A 27398-nucleotide genomic window follows, 5' to 3' on the forward strand; every position below is an offset into this window, starting at 1 on the left:
GGTGATGTGTAGGGCTGGCAGCGGGAGAACTGCAGCTGTTGAATGTAGTGTTACAGCAACCGTGTAATTATTGTAAGAACAAATGATGCTGCGAAGCATGAAAATGCCATCAGGTCTGCCGTGGTGGTTTGGTTATCAAGTTTTTATTATTTTTTTATTTTTTATTTTTTTTAATAAAAATCTTAAAGTGCAAGCAAACCAGTAAACAAATTAAAACAAACAAGTACCGTTGAGAAACTATAATACTAAAATTACAATTAAAATTCTAAACAACAAAAACAACTGGTGTAAAATATAATTAATTAAAATATAATTAATATGTAAGCAACTTAACAACCCCCAAAGCCTCTAAGTCATGTCATGTGACAGTGCAGCACCTAAAGACAAGATGGGGGAGGAGGAGCAAAATGTTCCTGTTCTTCACTGACACGGGAGCGGCGAGTCCAGCAACCTGGCCGTTTCGTCTTTGCCGAAACCATTGCAAACGAGCAGAACTTAAAGTAAAGACTCAGTCTGCATGCCTAGGTCCTTGGAACTGATTGGAACACCTGAATTCACTGATCTGGATAGATGAATAGTTTTGGCCGTATAGTCCCTCTGTCACACTGCATCTCTGCTTCGGTTCAAATGGAGATTTACAGGTAATTTTAGCTGTCGCCACAGCAGCAATAGTGCTTAAAACAAAAAGCATTGCAGTATAACTTCTTAGTATATAATAACCCGCTGCCTTTAAAACAAGCCCTGTTGGTGTTAAGCTGAAGCTCATATGGGAAAACAATTGTCTGAAATGCTCTCAATATATATTCTATTTTTTTTAACAAAAAATAAAAAAGTTGATAACTTCTTCCCTTTCAAAGATAAGTTTTTGTGATTTAACAATTCAAATATTTAGATTGGAAGTCTGCTTGCCTGCATTTGAAAACAATTATTAAAACCAACATTTAAATATGTATTTCTATTTTGTTTAATTAACAAAGATTTATGTCATCTAAATACATAACTGGGTCACATGGTCATGTCTGAAATAATAATAAGACTTAGATTTACAATCAGTAGCACTGCAACACAGGCAAAAGAAACAGTATAAGGTGGACATTGTAATGCATCCAAAAAACAATAAAACTTGAAAAAAAAATTCAAAAGGCTTCAGATTTATGTCTTAACTTTTTCTGTATTCAGATGCATTTTTCTGCTGTCAATGACCTGGAAGACAAACAAAAATGTGATGTTGTTTGGCTTGCTTTGATGTCTACAAATGTCCCGTTGCTGTAGTCTGTAAGGCGAAAATTACCTCGGTCTTTCTTATGATATGCAACAGTAGCATATGTTGTTTTCTCTGGATCGGATTCATTTGTCCTTTTACAAACTGACAAATAAGAGAAGAACATGACAAACTATATGTATCAGCCACATACACTTTAATACTAAAGCAGTATGTAGACAGATACACTGTAATTACTAAGCACACAGACACAGAATATCACCTGTGTGAAAACAAAACAACGAATCAGCTTACTTAAACATGGCTATTATAGTTTCTGTGGTTATGTGCTTTCAGTTTCCTTTTAATGTAGAATGAAGTTCCTGCCACACAATGTTTCTCACTCATCTCAAAATGATCTGTACTAAAATTGCAATATAAGTAGTTCACCACAGTGAGTGCATTTACAAATGACAGCATGTCTATTCTGGTATAAGTAACACTCATGTTTGAACAGAGATATAACGTCGTCGGTTCACTTTATTACTCAGGACATCTTAAAAAATAGATGCGATAGATGTGAAATACGTAATAGTGAAAACCAGTGACTGGAATTAAGCAAAAATCCTAATAAAGGGTGCAACAAAAAAATAGTCTAAGTGCCTTTTGGTTTGATGAACTGCTGTACTTCGAGACCAGCAGGTTTAGGGAAGTCATTTATGGGGTCACACTCTGACCTGACACACACACACACACACACACACACACACACACACACACACACACACACACACCACACACACACACACCACACACACACACACACACAAGGTACTTTTTGTTTGTATGTAGACGTCATATGTTAATGAACCTATGTATATTCATGTAACCTCAATAAAAGAGTAGTGTTACGGGGGAGCGGACGAGAGCAACTGGGGTCAAGCGAAGGAACGTCGTTTGTCTGGTTCTCTCCCGTGCACGAGAAACATGAAGAACTTTGCCTACTTCGTGTCTTGCTTGCTGTGTAATTATATTGTCTTCAACGTTCCAGCGGATGGGTTCAAGCTACAAACCTGTCACTAGCCCTTATTAATGAAAAAAATATATTATCCATCCATATAACATATTTCACATATTTTGTGCTTCTGCCAGCGAATGACACAAAATAACTTAATGCAAATAAGTTACCTCTCTCCCTCTTTGGTTTGACTGTGACAGCAGCATATGTAACACTGTCTGAATCAGCTACATTTGCTCTCTGATGTTCTGTAACAATATAAAAATACATTTCACCTCTTAATTCAACACAAGAAGCAATAAATCCTTTGATTAATGGTAAGATGGAGCTAAGACATTATTATTATGGATATTAAAGGTTTTATAGACATACAGTGGTGTAAAAACCTGTTTTTCCCTTTCCTGATTTCCTGATTTCCTCTTTTTTTGTCAGACAGCATCTCATCAGAATCAGGTCAGGACTTGTACTAGGCCACTCCAGAGTCTCCATTTTGTTTTTCTTAAGCCATTCAGAGAGGACTTACTCATTTGTTTTTGATCATTATCCTGCTGCAGAATCTTCAAGTGGGCTTAAGCTTGAGGTCATGAACAGCTAGCTGTACATTCTCCTTCAGGATGTTTTGGTCTTCCAGGTCCTAAGACAGCAAAACAGCCCCAGGCCATCACACAGCCACCACCATATTTTACTGCTGTTATGATGTGCCTTTTCTGAAATGTTGTGTTACTTTTACACCACTTGGGAGACACACTTTCTAAAAAGATCAACTTTTGTCTTGCCAGTCCAAAGAGTATTTTCCAGAGTCCAAAAGTCTTGGGGATAATCAAGACAATTTCTGGCAAAATTGAGAGAAGACTTTAAGTTTCTTTTGCTCAGCAGTGCTTTTCATCTTGGACATTTTTGCCCAGTCTTATTTCTTATGGTGGAGTCATGAACACTGACTGTAACTGAGGCAAGTGAGGCCTGCACTTTTTCGCCATTATAATGGCTCTCATTGTGGTTTGGTGGAGTCCCACAGATTTAGATGTGGGTTAAGCTTTTCCAGTCTGATCGATGCCAGTTATGTTTTTTCTCATTTCTTTCAGAATTTTCTTGGATACCGACATGATGTCATGGCATGAACAGGTGTGGCAGTAAGTAGGCCTGTGTGTGGTTCACTTTTTCACACAGGGGGCATGTAGGTTTGGATCCCCAGCTTAATATTAAACACCTTCATTTAGAAACTGCATTTTGTGTTTAATTACATTTTCTTTGTCTAATATTTAAATTTGTTTGATGATCTGAAACATTTAAGTGTGACAAACACAAAAAAATAGGAATTCAGGATGGGGGCCAAAACTTTTTCACACCACTTTACATTATGCTACGTACATTATACTCTAACACCTACATGCATTACAATAGTATGCTTATTGCTATTTTCAACCACACTATGGTATAAAACAAGATATTATGTAATAAGTACCTGTTTTCTTGTTGTTTTTTCTGTCATTATCACGTTTATCCATGATTAGATCAGGTACCCTGACATCTTCATACACTGAAACAAATAAACATATGACACCAATGTATACACATGTATAGATATAAAGTAATATTAGTAGAGTAGACATAAAAAGATACATACTTTAAAAACAGTAATCTTTACAGTCAATGTATTCATTAGACTTCAGGAAAAAGAATTTCAATAAAGTCTAGAGGCTTGAGTTAATGCCTCACTTGAAATTACAACTATGCTTCAAGAGGAGTAATTACTACTACTAGTAATTTTATATAATAGTATTGTTATGCAGTGTGGTTTCTGTTCATTTACCATGTGATTCTCACCTGGTGCTGATGTCCCCGAGAAAGCCCATGCTATTAGATAGAAAAATAGATAAACAGAGAGATCAAATGTGAGAACTACCAAATGTGTTGGGTTTTAGAATGATTCCTTTATAGGGAAGCATTCTATATAGAATAAAGTAAATCATTTTTTTCTATACCTCTATTTTTCCGGCAGTAAAGTGCTCCAATAACTACCAGCACAGCTACACCTAATATGGTAAAGACAGACGGCAACAAGACTGAGGGCTCAGTGGAGTTGGGTGTCTCCTCAGGAGTTCTTTCATTATCGGTAGGTATTGTTTCTTGAGGTGTAGTAGGAATATTCACTGCTAACACAACAAAAGCATTAGTATGGCAATATTCAAGTTTCCTCCTGGAGATTATCAGTCAAAGAAAAAAAGCACTTATCAAAACCTCTTAGTATTTATTCTGTGACAATATAATGTTTCATAATTAATGTCATTTTGTCAAACAGATCTTGGCAAAACAATCAACCTTTTTGTTTTGTCTCAATTGACTTTTTTGTTTTCCAGATTGTCATGCAGGCAATAAATTAAAGATTTTTTTACTAGAAGATGAATCCTGGTGAGCCTTGGTTTATATGGTACATTGCGATTTTGTTTTAGCATCACATTTTTAGACTAATTATTGCGTAAAGCTAAAAGAGCAGAAGAGGGGAAGTACTATGTGCGTGCTCTTTCTTTTATACACAATTATACGTCAAATATGTGGTTATTACTCACCCCCAACAGTCAGCCAACTCTCTGGTGATTTCCCTTGAGATTCAGTAAAGATGCACTTGTATAGTCCTTCATTAGACTTGGAAATATTGGGAATGGTTATTTTTCCTACATATCCAGTTTCCAAGTAGTGGCCATCTTTATAAAAATCAGCTGCAAGACTGGAAGGTATTGTTTTTTTCTTGCAGCCCAAAGCAATATTGTCTCCCTCCATAACAGGAAAAGCAGGGATCTCCAGGATCACATCTCCACCTAAAAAAAAAAAAAAAGACAGCAACAATTATAATGATGAATACAGTGATCCCCTCCCCCCCAATAAATAAATAAATAAAAAAATTAAAAAAATACAAATTCCATTTAATACAAAGTCCATGTGTAAATGTGACTAAAGTGAAGATGACTGTAAAAATATTTTTAACTGAAGGCAATCTTGAGATTTTGACATAATACTGGGATTTTTTAAACTGGCGGTTACTAAACATACTAGTGATGGTGATGTTGACAGTGCTGCTTTTCTCTCCGTCTTCTTTTTCACACCAGTATTCTCCACTGTGTGACTTAAAGGCAGGTTTAATGTACAAAGTTCTTGTTGATGTTTCCCACTGAGTAGAATTTAAACCAAGCTTTTTGATCACTCTCCATTCTGCTGGGCCATGAAACCCCGAGCAGTTTAATGAGATGGAGTCATATTCAAAGAACTGAAGTCTGTTTGGATGAACATGAAGATAAGCTCCTTCTGCTGCACAGATAATTACAAAAAGAAGAAGAAGAAAAGAAAAGAAAAAATAAAGTCAGTTGATATTCACTGTTCAAAGAAAAGTGAAATGAAAAAGTCACATGAAGTTACACGAAAAGCAAAGACAGCCATCATTGTTCAAATTATGAACCTCAGGATAGAAAATACATACAGTAACTACATCCTCATTTTTTTACAATTTATATATCAAAAATTTCTCCTTACATTTCTGAACATAGCACCATTTCTGATCTTCAGCTATGAGCAGAAAGAGTATCATCACCACTGCAGACACAAAAAGAAAACCTTGATCAACACAACTAGTCGATATCAAATTTAGCTTTTAGTGAGATATTTCAACCATTTTCCAACTTTTTCAATAAATACATATTGTAAACACTGACTAAAAGTAGGATTCATGTTTTGATAACAGTAATATATTATGTAATCACACACACTAATTCACAATTCAAACACGTGAAATCTTTTAAATTTTTACAGTATTAAACACGTAGACAAAGACTGTTTTTGTTGTATCTTAAGATTTTGAAATTGAATTGAGATGGAAAGAAGAATAAGTACTTACTCTGTTTCACACCCAGCCCTGTGACCTCCATGTTACCCCTCACATGTCTCAAGATATCACTGAGTAAAAGCACAATATCACAGATGCAAAGGTGCAGTACTTCCTTTTTCCTGTTCAGTGTAGAAGCTACCTCGACTTCTGGGGATTTTTTTTCTCCACATGATTAACTTTTATGGGGAACAAAGGGAAACTTGTAAATAACTCATGAGAGAATAAAGTTATGTTGAAACCAAGCACACCATTGTTTTTCTTGTGACATTACCAATAAGATTGATGTGTCACATGGCCCTCTCCCTATTGGAAAAACAAAAGTTATATCCAAGATGGCCGACTTCTAAATGGCCACCATGGTCACCACCCATCTTGAGGAGTTTGCCCCCTCACACATACTAATGTGCCACAAACAGGACTTTAATATCACCAACCATTCCCATGTTATTACGGTGTATCCATATAAATCACCACCCCTCCCCAACTCCCCCACAACCACCACACCCCCTCTCCCTCGAGAAACATGAGGTCAGGACGAGACTGAGAGCGCAGACCAACTGGCAGGAATCCTCACCAGGCTGTTCAATCTCTCAATCAGGTCCCACACCTCCAGACTCACAAACAGCTCCTTTCCCTGGGCCATGCGGACTGGCAGTAAACACTATCCCCCCACACCCCACTCTTGCCCACCCACCTCACCAATCTGAGCCATGGTTTGAGTAACCCCCATCACTCCGGAAACTCATACAGAGACTACAGACTAAGACTATGTGCACTACTTCCGAGCACTTTGAAACTATCTTGTTGTCTAATGTGTGCCTTTATTATTTTTGTATACATTTGTCTTTTGTATATATCACTCTTGATTGTGTATATTTTTTCTGTTTACTATCTATTCCTGATGTCTACTATTTATATTTTATTCACACACAGTTGGTGTGGAGCACCCACAATTTTGTTGTCCATTTACAATGACAATGAAGGGCTACTCTGTTCTTTTCTATATGCGATCTCAGCTCTGAACTTCACTATTCACCGGGGCCACGTGCCCCTCTCCACGCTTCACCCCACCTTATGAGAAAGTAAGACTGTGCACGTATTGCTGTTTATCACCTGGATTTCCTGCCTGGAATTCTCACCTAACGGCTTTTTTCTCGCTGCAGAGACACTGAGCCTCCAGTCCCCTGCTTAGCCTCCCTGTTTCCAGCTACTTCTGGGTTCCTGTACCTGCAGTCACCCAGTATCGGGTTCTGTACTAGCTCTGTTCTGGACTCTCACACCTCATAGTAAATGACTTTGTGGTTATAGCATAGCCACATTCATAGAACTGTAAATGTTCATAGCATTGCTTAGTTAATAGTGTTTCTCTTGCTTTACGTACTTAACTATCGCCTGTGCATGGTTTAGGTTTACAGTGTTTAGTGATTATTGTTTTCCACAGTTCTCACTCTGTAAATAAAGCACTGCTTTCACAGGCAGCCTGTGTCTCTGTGTGCTGTCTGCATCTGAGTCCTTATACCTGGTGGCCCTCTGATTGCACTTTGAACAGTGCACATACCAAAATTTTGACTCAACATATTAGCTTGGGTATATATTAACCGGCATTGTCTATAGATGTCCATATCATCAGACAAATCAGCATATATGTAGTGACCTAAATATTTAACAGCAGTTTGCACTTTAAGAACAGAGCCTGCCAGAGAAAATTCAGGAATAACTCAATTCTGGTTCTCCTTACTTCTGGCAATCAAAATATTACTCTTCTTGGCATTGGATATCAAACTCCAGATCATATTGAGAGCAGGCCCTCAATAATTGTTGAAGGAAAGCACTTTATGGGGAGAAGATTACTAAATTATCTGCGTATATCAAATGGTTAACTATGGTATTGCCAATTGCACAACCTGTTACACATCCCAAAAGGTTGATTCTGTTCATTTGTTTCAGTGGCAGAAACATTTCGTCACTCATCCTGTTAGGGTTCCTGGGTCGTTGACCCAGTGTTTTCATTTTTGTACCATTATTTGTGTTCTCATCTTGGTTTATTAATGTGAAGGTTTTGGTTTCTGTTTTGCATTTCTATTTTCCCCGGTTCTTCTTGGTTTTGGTTTCCATACTCCCTCTGTTCTGTGTCCAGTCGGTGTCTGTGTCTACCCTGGTCCCACGTCTCTGTTCCCTCTGTTACAGTGTCTGCTTGTGAGTCTGTCTGTAAGGCCAATCTGTGTTTCCTGTTTTACTTTGAAAGTCCGTGTCCTATGTTAATGTATCTGGTTTTGCTTCCCTCGTCTCGTTAGCCCTGATTTGCCCCAGCTGTGTTTCCGTTCTGTTTCTCATTCACTGATTGCTCCCTCTGTGTATTTAAGCCCTGTGTTTTCATCTGTTCATGTTGCTTTCTAGCGTCTTATCATGCTGTATGTTCTGCCAGTCACCCTGTTTGGTTTTGTAGTTTTCCGTTGAGTTTTTGCTTTTGTTTTACAATAAATCTAAGTTTGAGTTTACCCTCCATCTCCGTGAGTCTGCACACCTCGTTACCACCACTCCTGCCTGCGCACAGCCTTCAGATGACACACCCAAGTGACTTCTTCAGTCTCAGCTGACTGCAGGTTTCCCCAATCTTATAAACAGTACATTTGCATGATGACTGAAACTAGCGCCACTGAAGGAACAATGGGCTGGGAGGTCAGATCCTTGATCATTAATATGCAAATTCTCATGACCATTGATCATCAACAACAGTAGTAGTAGGAGTGCTTTTTTTTATTCCCCCCCTCAGCCCACTACTCTTTATGGGTTGCGGGGATGTCTTGGCATCCAGTTATGAAACGTTCAGCAATTCTTTGTCTTGTCTGAATGAGCGGAACAGTTTTATTTCTCCATTGCCACGACAACCCTTGACAAAGCCTGAAATCGCACGGTGGCTTTTTTTATTTACATTTAGTCAGAAAAAGTGTTAAAAAATGTGTTTTAATTACGTTAATTTTCTGCTTCTAACAATGTCCCCAGACGCATACGTTATTTGTTGTTGCGCCCTTTCTAATGTTAGAGAAATCATCACCCTACTTTAGTTCATATGCTAACATAGTGCAAATCTATATCATGCTTTGAAAATGTGATACATTTAATGTGATCATCAAAGAATATGATTTTAAAAACGTATTCTTATGCTTTAAAAGTATGTCAGATTATCATTAAACACTTATCTGTATGTTATAATGTTTTTCATACACCGTGTGTAATTTTTATACACACTTTGTTCATTGTATCAATGTGTAATTATGTATCTTCGATAAATAAAATATTTAATCTTGTATTTGTGTACTTTTGGTTATTGAATAAAAATTGGTGACATATTGCACAGATAAACACAGATGCTTTCATTTCATAATATAAAAATTTGAAATTTTTTATGTAAAACATAAAAACAACAAAACTTAAGACGTTAAATATGGCCTGAAGAAATTTCTGAATATCTAGATCATTGGTGTTTTCCATCTGAGAGACTACAAGGCATACGCTGAGGCTGTGTTTTAGAAATACAAGATGGTAACATGAGGCATGTTAACTTTGAGAACCGTAATTTAAGGTGTGAGAAGTATATGCATCACAGAAGCTAAAAAGGAGCTGCTTCTCCCTAGATTTGTTCAAATAAATTACAAGCTATTTGCATAAGTTTGATGCATAATACAAAAAAAAGAAGGTCCATGTAATAGTTCACATGACCTATGCAAGACTTGTTCGGAATCTCAAATGTTAAAGAGGCGGGCCATCCTAGCCATTTCACTAGTGCCACCTTTTTCCGTCCCACTTTTTTTCTAGCCAATATGTTTTCAATTTTAAATGCTTTGTTTTAATCAACAACCACACGTTGTATCTCAGGCTCATAAAATGTCCCTTTCAATACCTCTCCTGCGAGGTCCGCTAGTCTGTACACTGGTGGCTGTCTCCCTATGCATTTTTTGACGGTAAAGATTTCATTGGTGTAGGTCTGCTCATATTCTTTTCGAAACACGCCTCTCAGTTTTGATATTCGTACAGTGTCACCAACATTAAATTTAAAACACGTTTTCTTCTGTTGCTTCGTCTTGTACAGCGTGTTAAAGACGAACTTCTTCTCCTAAAGCACTCCTACTACAACTACTAACAACCACTGATCAAAACCTTTTACACAGTCATCTAACAGCTTTGACAAATCATCCATGTAAACATTAAACCTACGAGGAGACCAAACACTCCCCTGTCTAACCCTATTCCCCACATATAAGGGGGCAGACACACGGTTACCCCATTTTATGTGCATGGACTGATGGGCATACCACAAGGACAGAATTCTAACCAAAGATTTGGGAAACCCTTTGTTGTATAACTTACAGAATAACTCTTCATGATTTACATGATCAAACACTTTGGAGGCATCAATAACAGCTTGACAAGAAGAATTAAATCATATCGACTATGACCCTGTGAAACAAAGGGTGGGCAAAGTTTTTTACTAGCAAATTCTAATTGTTCAGCAGATATCTTATCTATCCCCCATGCCTTACTACCTTTAAACGTTTTTAATTGCGTCTTAAATTACTCTTGATAACACTACAACATCTTCTTTATTATCAGTTTAAATAAAACACATCACAGTAATGTTTCTGCTATATTCGAGTAATTTCTGCTGAGCCACTAACACCATCAATATTAGCTGGTACAGAGTTCTTAACACTATTCATTAAAAAAAAAAATTCTGGAAATAACTATTTACTTTATTAGTCTCCAAATTCATTCCTTTTAATAAAACATAAAGCATACTTAAAATGAGTTTGTGTTCTTTTCCTATGTTCAAATAGAGGGCCATAACGTCTCTGCCCTGATTCCACCCAAGCCTTAAAGGATCTTCTAAAGCTTATTAGCATATGCAGTAGGATGCAAAAGTTTGGGCACCCCTGATAATTTTCATGATTTTCCTTCATAAATTATTGGTTGTTTGGATCAGAAATTTAATTTAAATATATCATACAGCAGATGAACACAATGATATTTGAAATGAAGTTTATAGGATTTACAGAAAGTCTGCAATAGTTACTTAAACTAAATTAGGCAGGTGCATAAATTTGGGCACCCTTGTCATTTTATTTATTTGAATATCTTGAGCACTAATTATTGGAACACAAAATTTGTTTGGTAAGCTCATTGACCCTTGACCTACACACACAGGTGAATCCAGTCATGAGAAAGGGTATTTAAGGTGGCCAATTGCAAATTTTTCTCCTCTTTGCATCTTCTCTCAAGAGTGGCTACATGGAAGCCTCAAAACAACTCTCAAATGACCTGAAAACAAAGATTGTTCAACATCATGGTTTAGTGAAAGTATAGAAAAAGCTATCTCAGAGATTTCAGCTGTCAGTTTCCACTGTGAGGAACATAGTGACGAAATGGAAGACCACAGGCACAGTTCTAGTTAAGGCCGGAAGTGACAGGTCAACGAAAATCTTAGATAAGCAGAGGCGAAGGATGGTGAGAACAGTCATAATCAACCCACAGACCAGCACCAAAGACCTGCAACATCATCTTGCAGCAGATGGAGTCACTGTGCATCGTTCTACCATTCGGCGTACTTTACACAAGGAGATGCTGTATGCGAGAGTGATGAAGAGGAAGCCTTTTCTCCGCCCACAGCACAAACAGAGCCGCTTGAGGTATGCTAAAGCACATTTGGACAAGCCAGCTTCATTCTGGAATAAGGTGCTGTGGACTGATGAAACTAAAATTGAGTTATTTGGGCATAACAAGGGGCATTATGCATGGAGGAAAAAAGAACACAGCATTCCAAGAAAAGCTGCTATCTACAGTAAAATATAGTGGTGGTTCCATCATGCTGTGGGGCTGTGTGGCCAGCAGTGTTGGTCAAGTTACTTGAAAAAAGTAATCAGTAACTAATTACCAATTACTTCCCCAAAAAAGTAATCCCGTTACTTTACTGATTACTTATTTTCAAAAATAATTAATTACTTAGTTACTTTTAAAAACACGATTTACAACCTGAATAGGTGATAAAGCGATAGATCTTTCAGCCCAATTCTACTTTTTCTGCATAATCCATCATACAAAATGTAATCAAATGAAAAAATGTTTTTTTAAAACTTGTTTTATCAGTTTTAATCTTTTAACTTTATGCATCAAGCAAAAATTTAATTATATGCACCATTCTCTGACTGGAAGAAATTAGTTTAACATTTAACCCTTTAAGACCTACCATAGAACCAAGGCCGCCAGAGCTTATATTATATTTTTACATGCTGTGGAGCCATTTTTTGGAGCATTTCAAGTTGCTATACATCAATACAACCATTATAGCCCAAACTTTAATAATATGCCTGCATTAGGTGCATAGTAATTACATAAATTGCAAAAAAGTGCAATAAACTACAAAAAAATTGAAAATCGTTTTTGTTTTTTTAACATATATTTCTAGTTAGAGAAATTTAAGAGGCTTATCCATCAAAACTGTAAATACAAAAAAGTTGCACAAACTAGTTTCCCACCACAGGAAATTTATTTTAAGTGTCTTCATAGTTTTATTTTTGAAATACACCAATTTTTATATACTGCAGGAAAAACGAAAATAAATATTATAGTGCAAATTTGCAAAATAACAGCATATGCATCACAATAAACTATTTCCAGCAGTGCAATATGAGTCCTAAGCATCCCAGAAACGACACAGAAAGTCATGAAGTCAAACATAACTTTTAAAAACACAAGTATAAGCTCATGAGGACACGATGGTAAAAAAAAACTACATTTCCGCAAAATGACGTCACTTCCGGTTCCGGGCAGGTCATGCGGTCATGTGATAGTTCGCGCTGATGGACATAGGAAGTGTTACAAACAGCTGATTGGATCGGCGAAGCTGTTTCTGGAATATCATGTTTTTGTTGCTGCAAGTGATTTTTATGCAGTTTTTGCAAAGCTATATGTGGAAGGAAACTGTGACCTAGGACAAGCTGATGGCATAAGATGTAAGTACGACTCCTCTAGTTTCATATGCAAAAAAAATTATTGCGCTAGCTTACGTGGTTGCAGAGCTACTGGGATTTAAAAATAGTTACGCAAAACAGAGCGTGCCCGCTCCGATCGGCTGTAAAGGGTTAAACCTATTTTCTGTACATTGCTTGCTTGGAAGTTTAGGGGTTTTTTTTCGCTGTAAAAAGAAGTTTTCTTCCCACGCACAACGGACACAAATGTTTTTTGTCACTTTTTATGGAATCAAACTCAAAGTAAGGTCAGTACTTCCACGCTTTAAATGCTGCACACTCATACTCTCTCCCGCACTCGATATATTATCCACTGTTGATCTGCACACAGCTGTTGTCACGAACGTTGTACTCACTTACGTCACTGTCATGAGACATTCTCGCAAAAAAAATCACGGTTTTAGTAACGCAGTAACGCAGCGTTCCTACGGGAAAGTAACAGTAATCTAATTACCGTTTTTGCAATAGTAATCCCTTACTTCACGCGTTACCTGAAAAAAGTAATCAGATTACAGTAACGCGTTACTGCCCATCTCTGGTGGCCAGTGCAGGGACTGGGAATCTTGTCAGAGTTGAGGGATACATGGATTCCACTCAGTATCAGCAGATTCTGGAGACCAATGTCCAGGAATCAGTAACAAAGCTGAAGCTGCGCCGGGGCTGGATCTTTCAACAAGACAACGACCCGAAACACTGCTCAAAATCCACTAAGGCATTCATGCAGAGGAACAAGTACAACGTTCTGGAATGGCCATCTCAGTCCCCAGACCTGAATATTATTGAAAACCTGTGGTGTGAGTTAAAGACAGCTGTCCATGCTCGGAAGCCATCAAACCTAAATGAACTAGAGCTGTTTTGTAAAGAGGAATGGTCCAAAATACCTTCAACCACAATCCAGACTCTCATTGGAACCTACAGGAAGTGTTTGGAGGCTGTAATTTCTGCAAAAGGCGGATCTACTAAATGTTGATTTCATTTCTTTTTTTGTGGTGCCCAAATTAATTCACCTGCCTGATTTTGTTTAAACAATTATTGCACACTTTCTGTAAATCCAATAAACTTCATTTCATTTCCCAAATATCACTGTGTGTGTCTCCTATATGATATATTTAACTGACATTTTTTTATCGTAACAACCAAAGATTTATACAGGAAAATAATGACTATTACAAGGTTGCCCAAACTTTTGCATCCCACTGTAACTTCCAGCCTCATTTAGCTTTATACATTTTAGTCTTAGACAGTGAGCTGCTTGACATGAGTAGGGACTCCACAATATTCTCATATAAGGAACACAACTCATGTTGGGGATTATTACAATTAACATGTAAATGCATCTTTTGGTAGCTCAGTTCTATCAGAATATACCAGAAGATCCTCCTCAATCAGGTTAGACCAATTTTCCCCTCAAATGTATTATTAATCGAAGGCAATTTGCCCAAATATACAGATAAAGAGATACAGGCACATGATCAGTAAGAGCAAGATGCTAATTAATGCTCACAAACTCTAATGAGTCCTGAGCTGTGCAGATACAATGATCTACCCATGATGTTGTGTGCCATGCTTCTCTATTATGTGTGTAGCTATTATCAGGCAAAAAGACTTTACTGGAGAGATTTAAGCCATTATCAGAGCAGCACTGCAGTAAATGACTTGCAAATAAAGATCTACCATCAGATACATCCGCATTCCGACGCTTGCCCCAACCTGATGCAGAAGCCGGGTCGCCTGGATTCCGCCAGAGATTCTGCAGGAGCCGATGCTGCTTTCTACATTGGCTTACTCTAACCCCATTTAGCTACCCCTGTTGCTTGTCATGGGTTTTCATGGTGTTACAGTGTGAACATGTGCTTTTTGTACTAAGGAGTTTTTGTTTTCTGTTCTCATACTGATCCCCTATAAGGAGCTCAGTCTGAGTGGAGTTCTCTTTTTTTGTCCTCCTCTTCCCTACTGTGTTGTACGTTTCACTGTTTTTCTTTAATGCTACCTGTTCTGACCTGTCTCCCCGGTGTGATGTTTTTGTAATGTGTGTATGATTGCAAGTGACAAATAAAGTTTCATCATCATCATCATCATCGATCAGGGGACGATGGTTGGGCACGCAGGCCCTTTCCTACTGTTTAGGAAGCCGCCAGTGCTGTCGGCTACTGTGTGTCTTCATCCTCCCATCTTAATATTCTACGTATTTTTCTATTCTATATTCTAGTTTTTATATTTTTACAATGCTGTCTCCCTGATTTTTTTGTTGTTGTTTTGCAGATTTGTCACACGTTTCAGATCAATCACAATAGACAACGATAACATGAGTAAATATAAATTGCAGTTTTAAATAATGATTTCATCTATTAACAGAAAAAAATCTATCAAAACCTATGTGGAAAAAGTATGTGACTCAAAAAAAAAGTTGTCCCACCCCCTTCATCGCCAAGTTTTCTTTTCCTTTTTTCTTTTATATTTACTTTTTCTTCTTTGCTCCCATTTATAAATTTTATGATCATTTAGTTTTTATGATTCTCGTGATAATCTATCAAAGACCACATCTACCACATTTTCTTAAAAGATTCTCTCTCTGGTGTGTTGATTTACCTCCTGTTACTACGTCTAAAGGTCAATTCTAATAAACACAGTTAAAATTAAAGGCAGCTATGTTGTTGCTGCAACATATCTGATTTATAGCAGTCTCAGATTAAATATTATCAGCATGTTGATGGGACTGAACAACAGACAGCCTTCAATTTCCTACATTTTTTTTTACTTTTTGTGTGTGTGTGTTTTGGGGGGGGGGGGTGCTTTTTCTTTTTGTGCATTTTAATTAGCTTACAGCAGTTCTTCAATTTGACTTTGAGGAAAAAGTCATAGGTTAGGTATGTATCCGTATTAAATAATTACTCAAGGGTGATAGCAATTAAAAGAGATAGTGGGGCAGACCACCAGGTGGCTCCACTCACACCCAAGGTCAAGGGAAGTGCTGGGGTGGAGGTTTTGGCGTATGTGGAGTTGTTGTGAAGCTGTGAATAAAGAAGTTAGAGTGAGACATATTGAGACCTCTCCTGTTGTCTTTACATTCCTCCACAATAGCAAGATTTTATAAATGGACTTTGACAAGGCAACTTACTTTCCTCTGAGGTGAGCTGACATTCTGCCACACTCCATGGTATGTACGTATGATTTGATAAAATTCCTGTTAATGATAATTTGCAATGACAGTAATACCTAACAATGCATAACAATTCATAATATCTTACAATTTATTTATTTATTTGTATTTATTTATCTCTTTCTATATTAGTATTAGTTTCTGATGGTGGTACACAGTGATTGTTTTTACAAAAAACGGCATTTATACAGATAATTGATATTAAGTATACAGTGCAATTTATAGCAGATACGTTGTACAGTAAAATGACTGCTTACACATTTCCTGAATGCTTCAAAAATCCAAGCTAAATAATCCCTTAGAAAAAGGAAAGATCTCCTAAACACATCACTGTGTCTTTTTCTTTTATTCTTATTTAAGTAGACTTTGCTGATCTCTGTAATACTACATCAATTACATTTTTTGTTTTTTTGGTTTTTACATAAGCCAAAAATGAGGACATTTATCTTTTGCTGGGTTTTTCTTTGCATCCTGTTGTGTTCAGGTAATGTATATTTAACATACTTGTAACAACTTGTAAAAGTTTTCATCAAGATCTAATGGCATCACTAATACTACAGTATTGATGGTTTTTCATATGTTAAGACCTACATAAATCTTAAGCACTTGCTAACATGATTTCTTTGATAACTATGCTGTATAATTATGTGCTTACATTTCTACTCTAGATAATGGGATTGGCCTCCACACTGCAAATTGTGTCTATTTTAGAACAGCCTCTTATATGAGCATTATGTCTAAAAGATATTTTTAAAAAAGAAAAGAAAAGAAACTGACATGATATTGTTTTAAATTTGTTGGGTTTATATTACCATGCACCCACTTCGGATGCTACCAGTCAATACATTGGGTGTTATTATCAGAAATCATTTCCATAGATATGGGCCAGAAGGGACCTTCTCTACCTTCTAGTTTGTTCATAAGGTTGTTCTCATCCATCCAGATGGAGGATCACTAACAGGAGCGTGGAAGACTCCAGAATCCACTCTGACTGGAATCCAGTGAATACAGCAGTGTGTACAGGTAAGACCATTTAAACGGACAGCATTTATAGAATGACTATTAAAAGTCAGCGAGTGTCAATAATGTTAATGTGGTTATCTTAGTAATACACCGAGTGCTAATATAACAGCTTTAAGATGCATTTGTAGATGTTATTACGCGTTTTACCGTCTTTATGGTGCTAGCTTAAAGTTACGGTGTAAACGTTAGCTTACATTGGAGGAAAGCTGTTACTGGTTAAACGATGTTAGGACAGAAATATTAGCTTCTGTCATGACTGATGAAGTTACTAGTTAATAAAGTTTCCAGTAAAGTGTTTAATCGCAGCCAGATCACAGAATCAGGATTGAGTCAGGCTGCATCAGCTGAATCTGTTATTTGTAAATATCAGTATGTTTTATTCAGGTGTGGGGAAAATACATAGGAGTGCAGCGAAGCGAGATACCAGATTAATCCCTGTCCAAAGGTATCATACTTAAATCGGACTACTGAACCTGCCACATCAGCCTTTTGTGAGGTCTGTTTAAAGTAGATTAAAAATGAACTGCAGGTTCCTGAGAGGTGGACTGTGAGCACAGAGACAAATATTCATACATACAGCTGTAGCATATGGAACGCCAGGACTGACAATGATGAATTAATTAATTAATTAAATACACCATTAAATAATTAATTAAATATGTTAATTAAATTAATATTTTTGACACATTTAATTAATTATTGGAACATTTACATAATTAATTAATGTGTATTTAATTAATTGATTTTGGCACACTTGACTCTTTCATGTCTCACCATGAAATAATTTTATCTGTCAACCTCACCGGGCGGGGTTAACACTGATCGAGTCAAAACCATTGCTTTGGCCTGGTGGCCATCATTTTTAGAAGGCATTTCTGCACACAAACAACCAGCATGTGGAAACTAACTGAACTGTACTTTGAAAAACCCTGTTTGTGTGTCACCAAATATAGTTTTAATATTTTTTAGCCGAGAATGTAGTGGTTTAATCTTCAGATATCTGGTCGGTTTGTCAAGATAGAGCCTCTTTACAAAAGTGCGTCGATGATTTCCGAGATGTCTGCCCAGCTCAGTGTCACAGCAAAGCATGGGATAGACCCGCTTGCAGACACAGACCTTCAAAGTAAAACAGGAAATTCACAAACACAAACTCAGGGAGACAAACAAAGCACCAGGGTAAGGACACAGGAAATAAACCTAGAACTGGAAACCCTGACAATGAAACCTACATACTTATAAAGATAACCATGAAGAAATTAAACATCAGATCAGCTAATAATAATAAACACAATGCCAAACACAAAACACTGGGTCAATGACCCAGCACCATGACAAAACCATTTTGAGCTCCTCTTTGTTTTACACATGATCTGAACTGATCTGCCGTATGCAGTCAAGGTAAGCCATCCCTGTGTTAGTAATGCCCAGTGTTTATCTTATAAACATAAAGGAATGTGCAGCAATGAACGTTAGAAACTGGTCCAACCGGAGTGTCTATTGTGCAGTAACTGGTTGATACTTGTCTCAGTTTTTGTTTCCTGCTCGGCTCCAGTGACTCATTTCACTTTAACAGCGACACTTTGGATTAGTTTGGATCACTGTGTCTGAGTCTAGGGTCTTTATCTGTGGTAAGTCTTTATGTTTATTTGTTTGTTTGGTTTCTTTTTTGTTTGTTTTGGTTTTCTTTTGATTTTGAGTCCGAGAACAAGTAGGAATCTGGTCTGCCACCTCTGGCAAGCACATTGTGTGGGCCAGATCTGTGCCATATCAATTTTGCTACAGTGGGGCAAAAAAGTATTTAGTCAGCCACCGATTGTGCAAGTTCCCCCACTTAAAATGATGACAGAGGTCAGTAATTTGCACCAGAGGTACACTTCAACTGTGAGAGACAGAATGTGAAAAAAAAATCCATGAATTCACATGGTAGGATTTGTAAAGAATTTATTCGTAAATTAGGGTGGAAAATAAGTATTTGTCTCCCACTGTATGTGGGAGACTGCTGCTGATTCGTGCAACATAAAAACAACAAATTAGTTGAAAAAGTTTTTATATGAAAATGTCTTCAGCTGCTTTTTAAAAGAATAAATGGAGTCTGTACAGCAGACATTGGGGGTGATTAGAGTCTTGGACATGTCAAAGAACAGAAACAAAATTGATTTGATTGGATTATTATTTTTTTGTATGGTTTCTCTCAACACAAAAATGCCCCGTTCATTTCATGTCAGCATTTTTTAAAGAAAAGTAGTGATATTTTACATTTTTTCTGTTTTCCATTGTAGGCTAATGCATGAAATTCTTGCCTTTTTGCCACTTGTATTCTGGAGCCGTGTGATCACCAGGTCGTCCCAAGACTGATTTATATGGATGTGTGTGTGAAACTATTTTTAGATCAACATCTGATTCATCAATGAGCACATTTATTATGCAAACTGCACCAACACGGAAAACGTCACCAAAAAAAATAAACACAACAGAACACATGAAATATGTATACATTTGAATCTGAAACATCCAGGCTTTGAATATGTGATGTATGTCCATGTTTGGGAGAAAGAGATAAATGGATCTCTTTGTGTGTGTGTGTGTGTGTGTGTGTGTGTGTGTGTGTGTGTGTGTGTGTGTGTGTGTGTGTGTGTGTGTGTGTGTTGTCTCGATTCTTTGTTGATGTGCTGAGAACAAACAACCAATTCTCAGAACAGGTCCAGTTAACAACAATAATTTATTTTAGTACATATATGTGGGACATCCACACGGCACCGCCCAAAGCGTGGTCCGGTGGATCTCAAAGAGGAAGCACTTTGATACACAGTTGTATATGTCAGGGTTCAGGCCTCTTCATGCGTAAGCAGAGTATATTTATCATCCATCAGTTACAGTTAGAGATAGCTAGATATGATTCCTATTTTGTTGATCTTCTACAATTACTTAAAAATCTATCTTAACTGCCTCTCTCCTTGCTGTTTCCTGTTGTTCTTAATATGAGGCCTATAATAGTCATATAATACACATCCTGAGTACATCCTGTTCTGCACAATTTTCCGTCTTGCTAAACAATCTAATGACCTATGACACAGTTTATAACTCAAAGATGGCCTTTAATATACTGACCTGTTATTAAATGCATAAAACAAAATACACGGCAAATAAGCGCTAGAAAATATATTTTCCCAATAGTGTGTGTGTGTTGGTGGGGGTTGGGAGAATTGGGTGTGTATGAGAGAGCATGTATGTAAATCTGTAAATATGCACTGATCATTTAATGGGGTGAAAAAGATCATCTTAGCGGATATGTTTGATGTATGTTTGAAGAGGTGCTTAAGCCAAAACATGGCCTCTTATTCAAAAGGAAAAACTGATGTTAGTGTGTATATGTACCTGGCTTGTCCTCTGAATGAGGCAAATTCAAGCACATTAAAAGGTAACCAGACAGCACGTGTGGAAAGCAATATTCCAGTGTTTCTCTTTAAAAACCACACACCAATATTTAAAATTGCCAGTTATGCCGTGAGAGAAATGAAGCTCTTTCACTCAGAAGAGAGAAACATTTTAAAGACCCAATGCAAATATACCATGTAACAATTTTTTACACCCTTATCATTTCATTTGATGAAATGGGTCATCCAATTACTGAAGTGCTGCTCTTAAATACACACACCAAGAAAACTGTATGCACTATACACAGTGAGTTATATTTGACACCTTTCACGGACATAATGTCCTTGTTCACAACTCCTAAACAAGGAATTCACAGCATGTAGGATGTTGAAGCACATTCATCATGTTAAAAGACAGCTTTGACTTAAATGGACAAATGAATCAAATTGAAAGTTTAACAAAATTCCAACCCGTCCTCACTTTATGAAAAGAACTGACCTTTGATATCAGGAACTATAAAGTCAACACGCGTTATTGTTTAACAGAGGGTTGGGTTGAGAGTGCACATAGTTTTATTACAACCTACTTTCTTTGAGCTGTGGTGACTGTTTTGAGCAGTTCGACAGGTATGTAGACTTTTACCATAGAAAGCTAAACTGTACTTAGCCTAAGTTTTCTAGTAGGTGCTCATAATACATAAAATCACATTGATTCCATTAGCATTAACAGTTAACAGAGGCACAAAGAGTGCTGTAAGCATCAAGGAGCGAAAGTAACATAATTATTATTTCTGGATACTTGTACATTCATAAATATTTAAAATGTGTACTTTTAATTACATGCTGTTATTAGTTGCTACTTCGAGAGTTTACAATTTGAAATAAAATCTATATCTTCTATCAGCATTTTATAGACAGTAAGTCTATTAATTGCAAACAGGACAAAAGAAACCATGACCTATGCACAGACACAGCTTTTTGGTTGAGGAGGATATACTGAACTCAATGTTACTTGTGTCTCTTGTCTCTCTACTTTCATCGCTCTATTATTTTGATCTCTTTATAAGCAGTTACTGGTAAGAGTAGATGTTGGAATCAGACAATGAAAATGGGACAGAAAAAAATCACCAATGTTTTATCATTGTTTATCAATAAAAACTTACTTTTGTGCTAAATTTCACAGACTTAGATGTAGAACTTTTATTGTCATTGTATAGTTACTTGCACCATTCAATTATGTAACAAGACCACAAGGTGTGAAAATAAAAGACAATATACAAAAGAAGAAGAAAGAAATACATAAACACTATGTACACTCAAATATAATAAATAATAAATAAATAAGGGTGGACGGGCAGCACGGTGGCACGGTGGTTAGCACTGTTGCCGCACAGCAAGAAGGTCCTGAGTTCAATTCCACCATCAGGCCGGGGTCTTTCTGTGTGGAGTTTGCATGTTCTCCCGGCGTTTGCGTGGGTTCTCTCCGGGTACTCCGGCTTCCTCCCACCGTCCAAAGACATGCAGCTTGTGGGGATAGGTTAATTGGATAATCCAAATTGTCACTAGGTGTGAATGTGCGAATGAATGTGAGTGCGAATGGTTGTCCGTCCCTGTGTGTTGGCCCTGCGACAGACTGGCGACCTGTCCAGGGTGTAACCTGCCTCTCGCCCTATGACAGCTGCGATGGGCTCCAGCGCCCCCCGCGACCCTGAAAAGGATAATGGACGAATGGATGGGTGGACGGGCTATGAAAATTGCACATCTGCTAAAATATTGCACACAAAATTGGTCCAAAAAACATGTCATTTTCAGCTTTTTTTTTGTAAAAAGATAACAATGTTAGCCTTTTCTGCAGCTATGGGGCATATATGGTATCACTCTTAGCTGGAAGCAGTGCTTAAACAATGGAAAAAACACAAACTTTATCCAAAAACCTCTCATGTTTAACTGTTTCCCTCTTTTTCTTTGGTCATTTTAGCCTTTTTGGCCAGGGTGAAGGGAGTATCTGCCATCAAACAAGAAGACAGCCGCATGTAGCTATGATGATGTTTGCTAGTTCACCTTACATGCATTAATGTAATAACATGGTTAGCCTACTCAACGTAAATTACACACGAACAACATTAAGCTACTCACGCAGAGAAGAACGGCTGCTGCTGCATCATCATCCGTCATCATTTCTGCTACACTGGCAGGGCTAGGGGCCAGGACTCTCCTCTTCGTGTTTTTGGGGGATGTTGCTAACTCCGGGTCTGATAACAGGCAACCCACCCGCAGTAGATGCGCTCGGTGTGAGGTCTTGCAGCAAGCTATCAAATACGGTGCATTTCTCGGCTTTTAAAAAAACAAACGCTATGCGTCGCCAGGTGTTTCATCGGATTCGAGGTTACCTCCTTTGACAGTATCACAGTATGAGCTTAAAGCACTTGTTGCTGCTGAGTTTGCATATTTTGCTGTGAAGTACAGCCAGACTTTTGACCGCTTCGCCTTGGGCATTTTTAAAATGATTGGCTAGAAGTGTATCACAGCTCAGGAAAAAAAAGCACCGACATAAAGTACCGAAATGTGCGCCGCTTTTCGGTCTGGTTATTACCGTTTATGTCAGATGGCACCGGACACCGGTACCCATCCCTAATGTACACTCAAATATAATAAATAATAAATAAATAAGGGTGGAAGGGCTATGAAAATTCCACATCTGCTAAAATATTGCACAAAGGAGAAAAAAAGGGAGACCTTTGATTTAGTAAAAAGTACTTTTGTTATTTTGCTTGTAGTATAATGACTTCGTAAAGATGAGTAACTGGGCTGTGTCCAGATGACATGTTTGCTCTCATCAAGAGCTAAGAAGAAAATGTCCAGATTTCCTGCAATGTTCTTGATCTCTCTTGTTGCTGTTACTCCTGGAAAGGAGCACATTTCTAAATGATTAAAAATAAATTTTAACATAATTAAATACTTTTTTCAAATGTGATATTACCGTGACACTGTACAAATCACTCTTTCACTGTTTCATTTTTTTCTATCAGAGAATGGCTTAATATAAAAATGTGTGTGTTGCTATGCCCCCCTCCCCCTTTTTTTTTTGTTGCAGACATCTAGAATGAGTCCTATGAAGAATAAACATCTCTTGGTTTTGCATCATGTTGTTGTCGTCCTCCTTTTTCTAACACAAACTTGTGGTGGTAAGTTGCACACAAACATTTATAAAATCCACAATTTAAAGTTCTTACCTGTAGTCTTTCACAGATGATGGAAACACACACTGTAACAGCACCAGTTTATGTTGATGTAGTTAAATAAATCAATTACACAGTTTGCTCAGACTGATCTTCACAATTACTAAACTGCTGAACTGTATGTGTCCCTAAATTTTGTTAGGTCAGCATCAGATGATTGGTCCAACTCAGCCAGTAGTGGCCATGATTGGTGATGACATCATGTTGCCATGCCACCTGGAACCTGCTGTGGATGCTGTTGACCTGACTGTGGATTGGTCCAGAACTGACCTCAAACCTAGATCTGTCTATGTGAGGCGAGAGGGTGTGGAGCTTCTGACTGAGCAGAATCCTTTGTACACAGGAAGAACATCACTCTCTGTCAACAAACTGCAGTGTGGAGACGTTTCATTGAAACTCTCCACAGTGCAACTCTCTGATGCAGGAACATACAAATGCCTTGTACCTAAATTTAATGCAGAAACTGTGGTGACGCTTGCTGTAGGTAAGTTTCATTTAATTTAGATTAATTTCTTCACTTTGCAATTTAGATGTGAAGAAAGACTTTAAGCAACATATATATTGAGTGGATAGGTACAAGTTAATTTCAGTCTATATACAGGAACTTCGAAAAGAGAAAATGGAATAAATAAGTAAGATTATTAGAATTTTGACCAGTTAGATTGAACAGTTGATGTCACATAGCATTGTGCGTCTCTATAAGCTTAAAAGGACAATTTGAGTTAAGGTCAATAAGAGAGACATTTGGGCGAACTGTAACTATTTTAAGAATCTTTTTTTTAGATATATATTTTGGCAACTACATTTCAATATTTTGTCTTTCATTCTTTTCTTTGCAGGTTCAGTTTCCTCACCAGTCATAGAACTCACCAATGTCAAAAATGAAATGGTGTTAGAGTGTAAATCTAATGGCTGGTATCCAGAGCCTCAGATGTTGTGGGTGTACAGTGAGGGAAAACCCATTTCTGTTGAACCTACAAAGATTGTCAGAAGTTCTGATGGCCTCTATACTGTCAGCAGTAAAGTGACTGTGGAGAAAGGACAGAGCTACAGCTTCAACTGCAAAGTTCAACAGAAGAATATCAGTCAAATCAAAGAGACACACATCCATGTTTCAGGTAGAAATGCCTTTTTTTTTATATCACTCACATTAATTTTCAGTTACAGAAAGTAGAATCTAGAACATTTTGTCTCCTTATATTCACAGGTGACCTCTTTATGGTCCAGTCTAATACTGCTGTTCACATTATCATCAACTTGGCTGTCTGTTTAATAAGCGTCGGCACAGTAATATTCCTAATATGGAAATGTGGACAAAATAAAACCAGTAAGTTCAAACTACATTGTACTTTTTTACCCCAACCTCAAATTATCATCAGACCTTTTTAATGTCTTGTTTTAGTGTAACTGCCTTTAAAATTAAGGGCTAAGAAGTACAAACGTGATTCAAATAAAAATGACACAAACACATAAACAGTAATGTTAAAGGCGCTCGAGGGAAAAAAGTGGATGGAGACTGCAGAAATTACAGAGATTTACTAGCAAAATTGGAGGCTCTCATCAACTTTACTTTTATAAAGGAATATAACCCTGTGTCCTGTGTTGTAAAGAGATGTGTTAAGACATGCAGAGTTGGTCCCATCAGTGCAGACTGACTGAGATTGCAATATCTTGACTCTCTGTTTGAATTTATAAACTAAGTGTTAATTATTGGCAAGTGGTTGCCCGTCTGTCGGAGAGTAACTGGACTTAGTTCAAGTCAGACTGTGTTTATTTGTTGGCAGTTTGCATCCCATTAGCAACCTGTGCAATTGCCTTGTGATCAAAAGTGAAGTATAGAACACCCTCAACCTCTAGAAGACCAACTGGTTGCCACAACCACCTGCTGAATGTGTAGAAATTCCACACGAGGAAGTTGCCTTCCTATTGTTGTCCTCTAGTGTGACTGAGACATTTTGGGGGCAAGGGTAAAAATATTTGAGGAAATCACCCACTGTAAAATTATAGTTATAGCAACAATATAAATGAAAACTTTTTGTGCTTCATCCTTGTTATAGGAATTGCGACCAAAATGTCATGTTCTCACTCGTTTACTCATATAAACAAAGCAGTGAAAGAAAATTAAATGTGAAAATTAGATATGCATGAATAGATAGATGTGATTTTGAATAAAATTGGCCAAACCTCTCTGATTCACACGTAGCAGTTTCAGTACGTCTAATGTTATTTTAAATATCCTTCATTAGTGATTTCTGAACATCTATTTTCACTGAATTTTGAAATACATCTGAAAGTCAGTCCTTCTCAAAAGAAGACTTTGTTCTTGACTCTACATTCTTGTTGGGTGGTAACCATAGTATCAGTCTCTATAGTAATGCTTCAAACTGTTTATTTCCATTTATATTTGATTACTGGTATAGTAAATTCCTGCAATTTTATCACACAGAAATCAGCATACATGATGAGGATGAAAACGAACTACATCAAACAGAGATGGAGGGAAAATTACAGAGAGAATGTGAGGAAAAGAAAAGACTTGAAGATGAGCTGCAGAACAAGGAGGAGGACTTAAAACATGTCAGACAAACCATTGAAAAACTGATGGAGCAGAAGACATTTCTGAAGAAACAGAGAGAAAAACTCAACACACTGCTGCAGGAGGACAAGGCAGTGATGAAAGAGGTCATGAAAAAAGAGAAAGAAAACCCACTCCTTGACAAAGAGAAAAAAAAGAATAAGCTTGTAGATAAAAAAACTGACCTGGAAAAGAGAACAGAAGTACATGAAGAACTGTTAAAGATGACAGAAAAGCTAATGGAGGAAACAGAGAACATTATAATCCAAATGACAGAAAGAAAGGGAAAACTAGAAATAGACAAGGAACAAATTATTAAACACTTGGGAAAGAAACAGAAAGACATAGAAGAGATTCAGAAGAAACTGTCAGAGAAACAAGCGAGAAACAATGAACAGGTGTGTACGTTTTTCTTGTATATATTTCTTGTTAAAGTCACACGTACAAACTGTCGTGTTGTGTCTTCAGTTATAAACCTAACACGTTTTTTTTGCTTTTCTCCCTCAGCAAAGGACAAAGTAACACGACAAATAAAACATGGATTTTGCTGTTTTTTTTCTCTTGCTGTCATTTTGCAATGTGATGCCTAATGTTTCTTTATTTGTTTGCTTTAAATTTATACTATATACATTTAAACAAGAAATGCAGTTTGACTGTATTTTATCATAGGAGAGTTTGTTATGATAAAATGTATCAACATTTTTGTGATCCTTTAAATCTTTTGTCTGTGTGTAAGTAAGAATTACACTGTGAGAGGAAGAAGAAAATATGTCTGTATTGTGTTATGATCAGTGTTGTGTTTGTTTTGTGTAACTCCTCCCACCAGAGGATGGCTGTGGGTTTTTGTTTTCTCCTTTTCTCTCTTAAGAGGTGGACACCTGGGCGTGCCTGCTGGGGATCTGGGTGGAG

At 37.3% G+C, this 27398-nt stretch overlaps 2 protein-coding genes across 2 annotated transcripts; one reads left to right on the top strand and one right to left on the bottom strand.

Annotated features, from left to right (window-relative positions):
- Nucleotides 1-2778: 2778 nt before the first annotated feature.
- LOC146713530 (low affinity immunoglobulin gamma Fc region receptor III-like) lies at nucleotides 2779-6739 on the bottom strand. The gene is made up of 7 exons (XM_085438504.1): nucleotides 6655-6739; nucleotides 5745-5804; nucleotides 5268-5522; nucleotides 4787-5035; nucleotides 4202-4372; nucleotides 3740-3756; nucleotides 2779-2853 (listed from the first exon to the last, which is right to left on the bottom strand). Exons 1-7 carry the CDS (start codon nucleotides 6737-6739, stop codon nucleotides 2779-2781), a joined length of 912 nt encoding a protein of 303 aa, XP_085294630.1.
- A 17030-nt stretch (nucleotides 6740-23769) lies between these two features.
- LOC146713531 (butyrophilin subfamily 3 member A2-like) lies at nucleotides 23770-27198 on the top strand. Its single transcript, XM_085448747.1, has 6 exons — nucleotides 23770-23860; nucleotides 24057-24398; nucleotides 24754-25032; nucleotides 25122-25241; nucleotides 26361-26887; nucleotides 26997-27198. The coding sequence occupies exons 1-6, from the start codon at nucleotides 23779-23781 to the stop codon at nucleotides 27009-27011; spliced, it is 1365 nt and encodes a 454-aa protein (XP_085304873.1). The 5' UTR covers nucleotides 23770-23778; the 3' UTR covers nucleotides 27012-27198.
- The last annotated feature ends 200 nt before the right edge of the window (nucleotides 27199-27398 follow it).

Source organism: Copadichromis virginalis, linkage group LG3 (genome assembly GCF_057382275.1).
Source record: "Copadichromis virginalis isolate Kocher_CV1m ecotype Utaka linkage group LG3, C_Virginalis_male_GT1.1, whole genome shotgun sequence".
In the NCBI taxonomy this organism is placed as follows: Eukaryota; Metazoa; Chordata; class Actinopteri; order Cichliformes; family Cichlidae; genus Copadichromis; species Copadichromis virginalis.

Coding starts and splice junctions, on each gene's coding strand:
- LOC146713530 (XM_085438504.1), bottom strand. CDS start 6,739: ATGGCCCAGGGAAAGGAGCTGTTTGTGAGTCTGGAGGTGTGGGACCTG. Junction 5,805..6,654: donor CCTGGTGAGGATTCCTGCCA/GTTGGTCTGCGC, acceptor TTGTGTCTGCAG/TGGTGATGATACTCTTTCTG. Junction 5,036..5,267: donor TGTCAACATCACCATCACTA/GTATGTTTAGTA, acceptor TTTTTTTTTTAG/GTGGAGATGTGATCCTGGAG.
- LOC146713531 (XM_085448747.1), top strand. CDS start 23,779: ATGAGTCCTATGAAGAATAAACATCTCTTGGTTTTGCATCATGTTGTT. Junction 23,861..24,056: donor TCTAACACAAACTTGTGGTG/GTAAGTTGCACA, acceptor AAATTTTGTTAG/GTCAGCATCAGATGATTGGT. Junction 25,242..26,360: donor ATGTGGACAAAATAAAACCA/GTAAGTTCAAAC, acceptor TTTATCACACAG/AAATCAGCATACATGATGAG.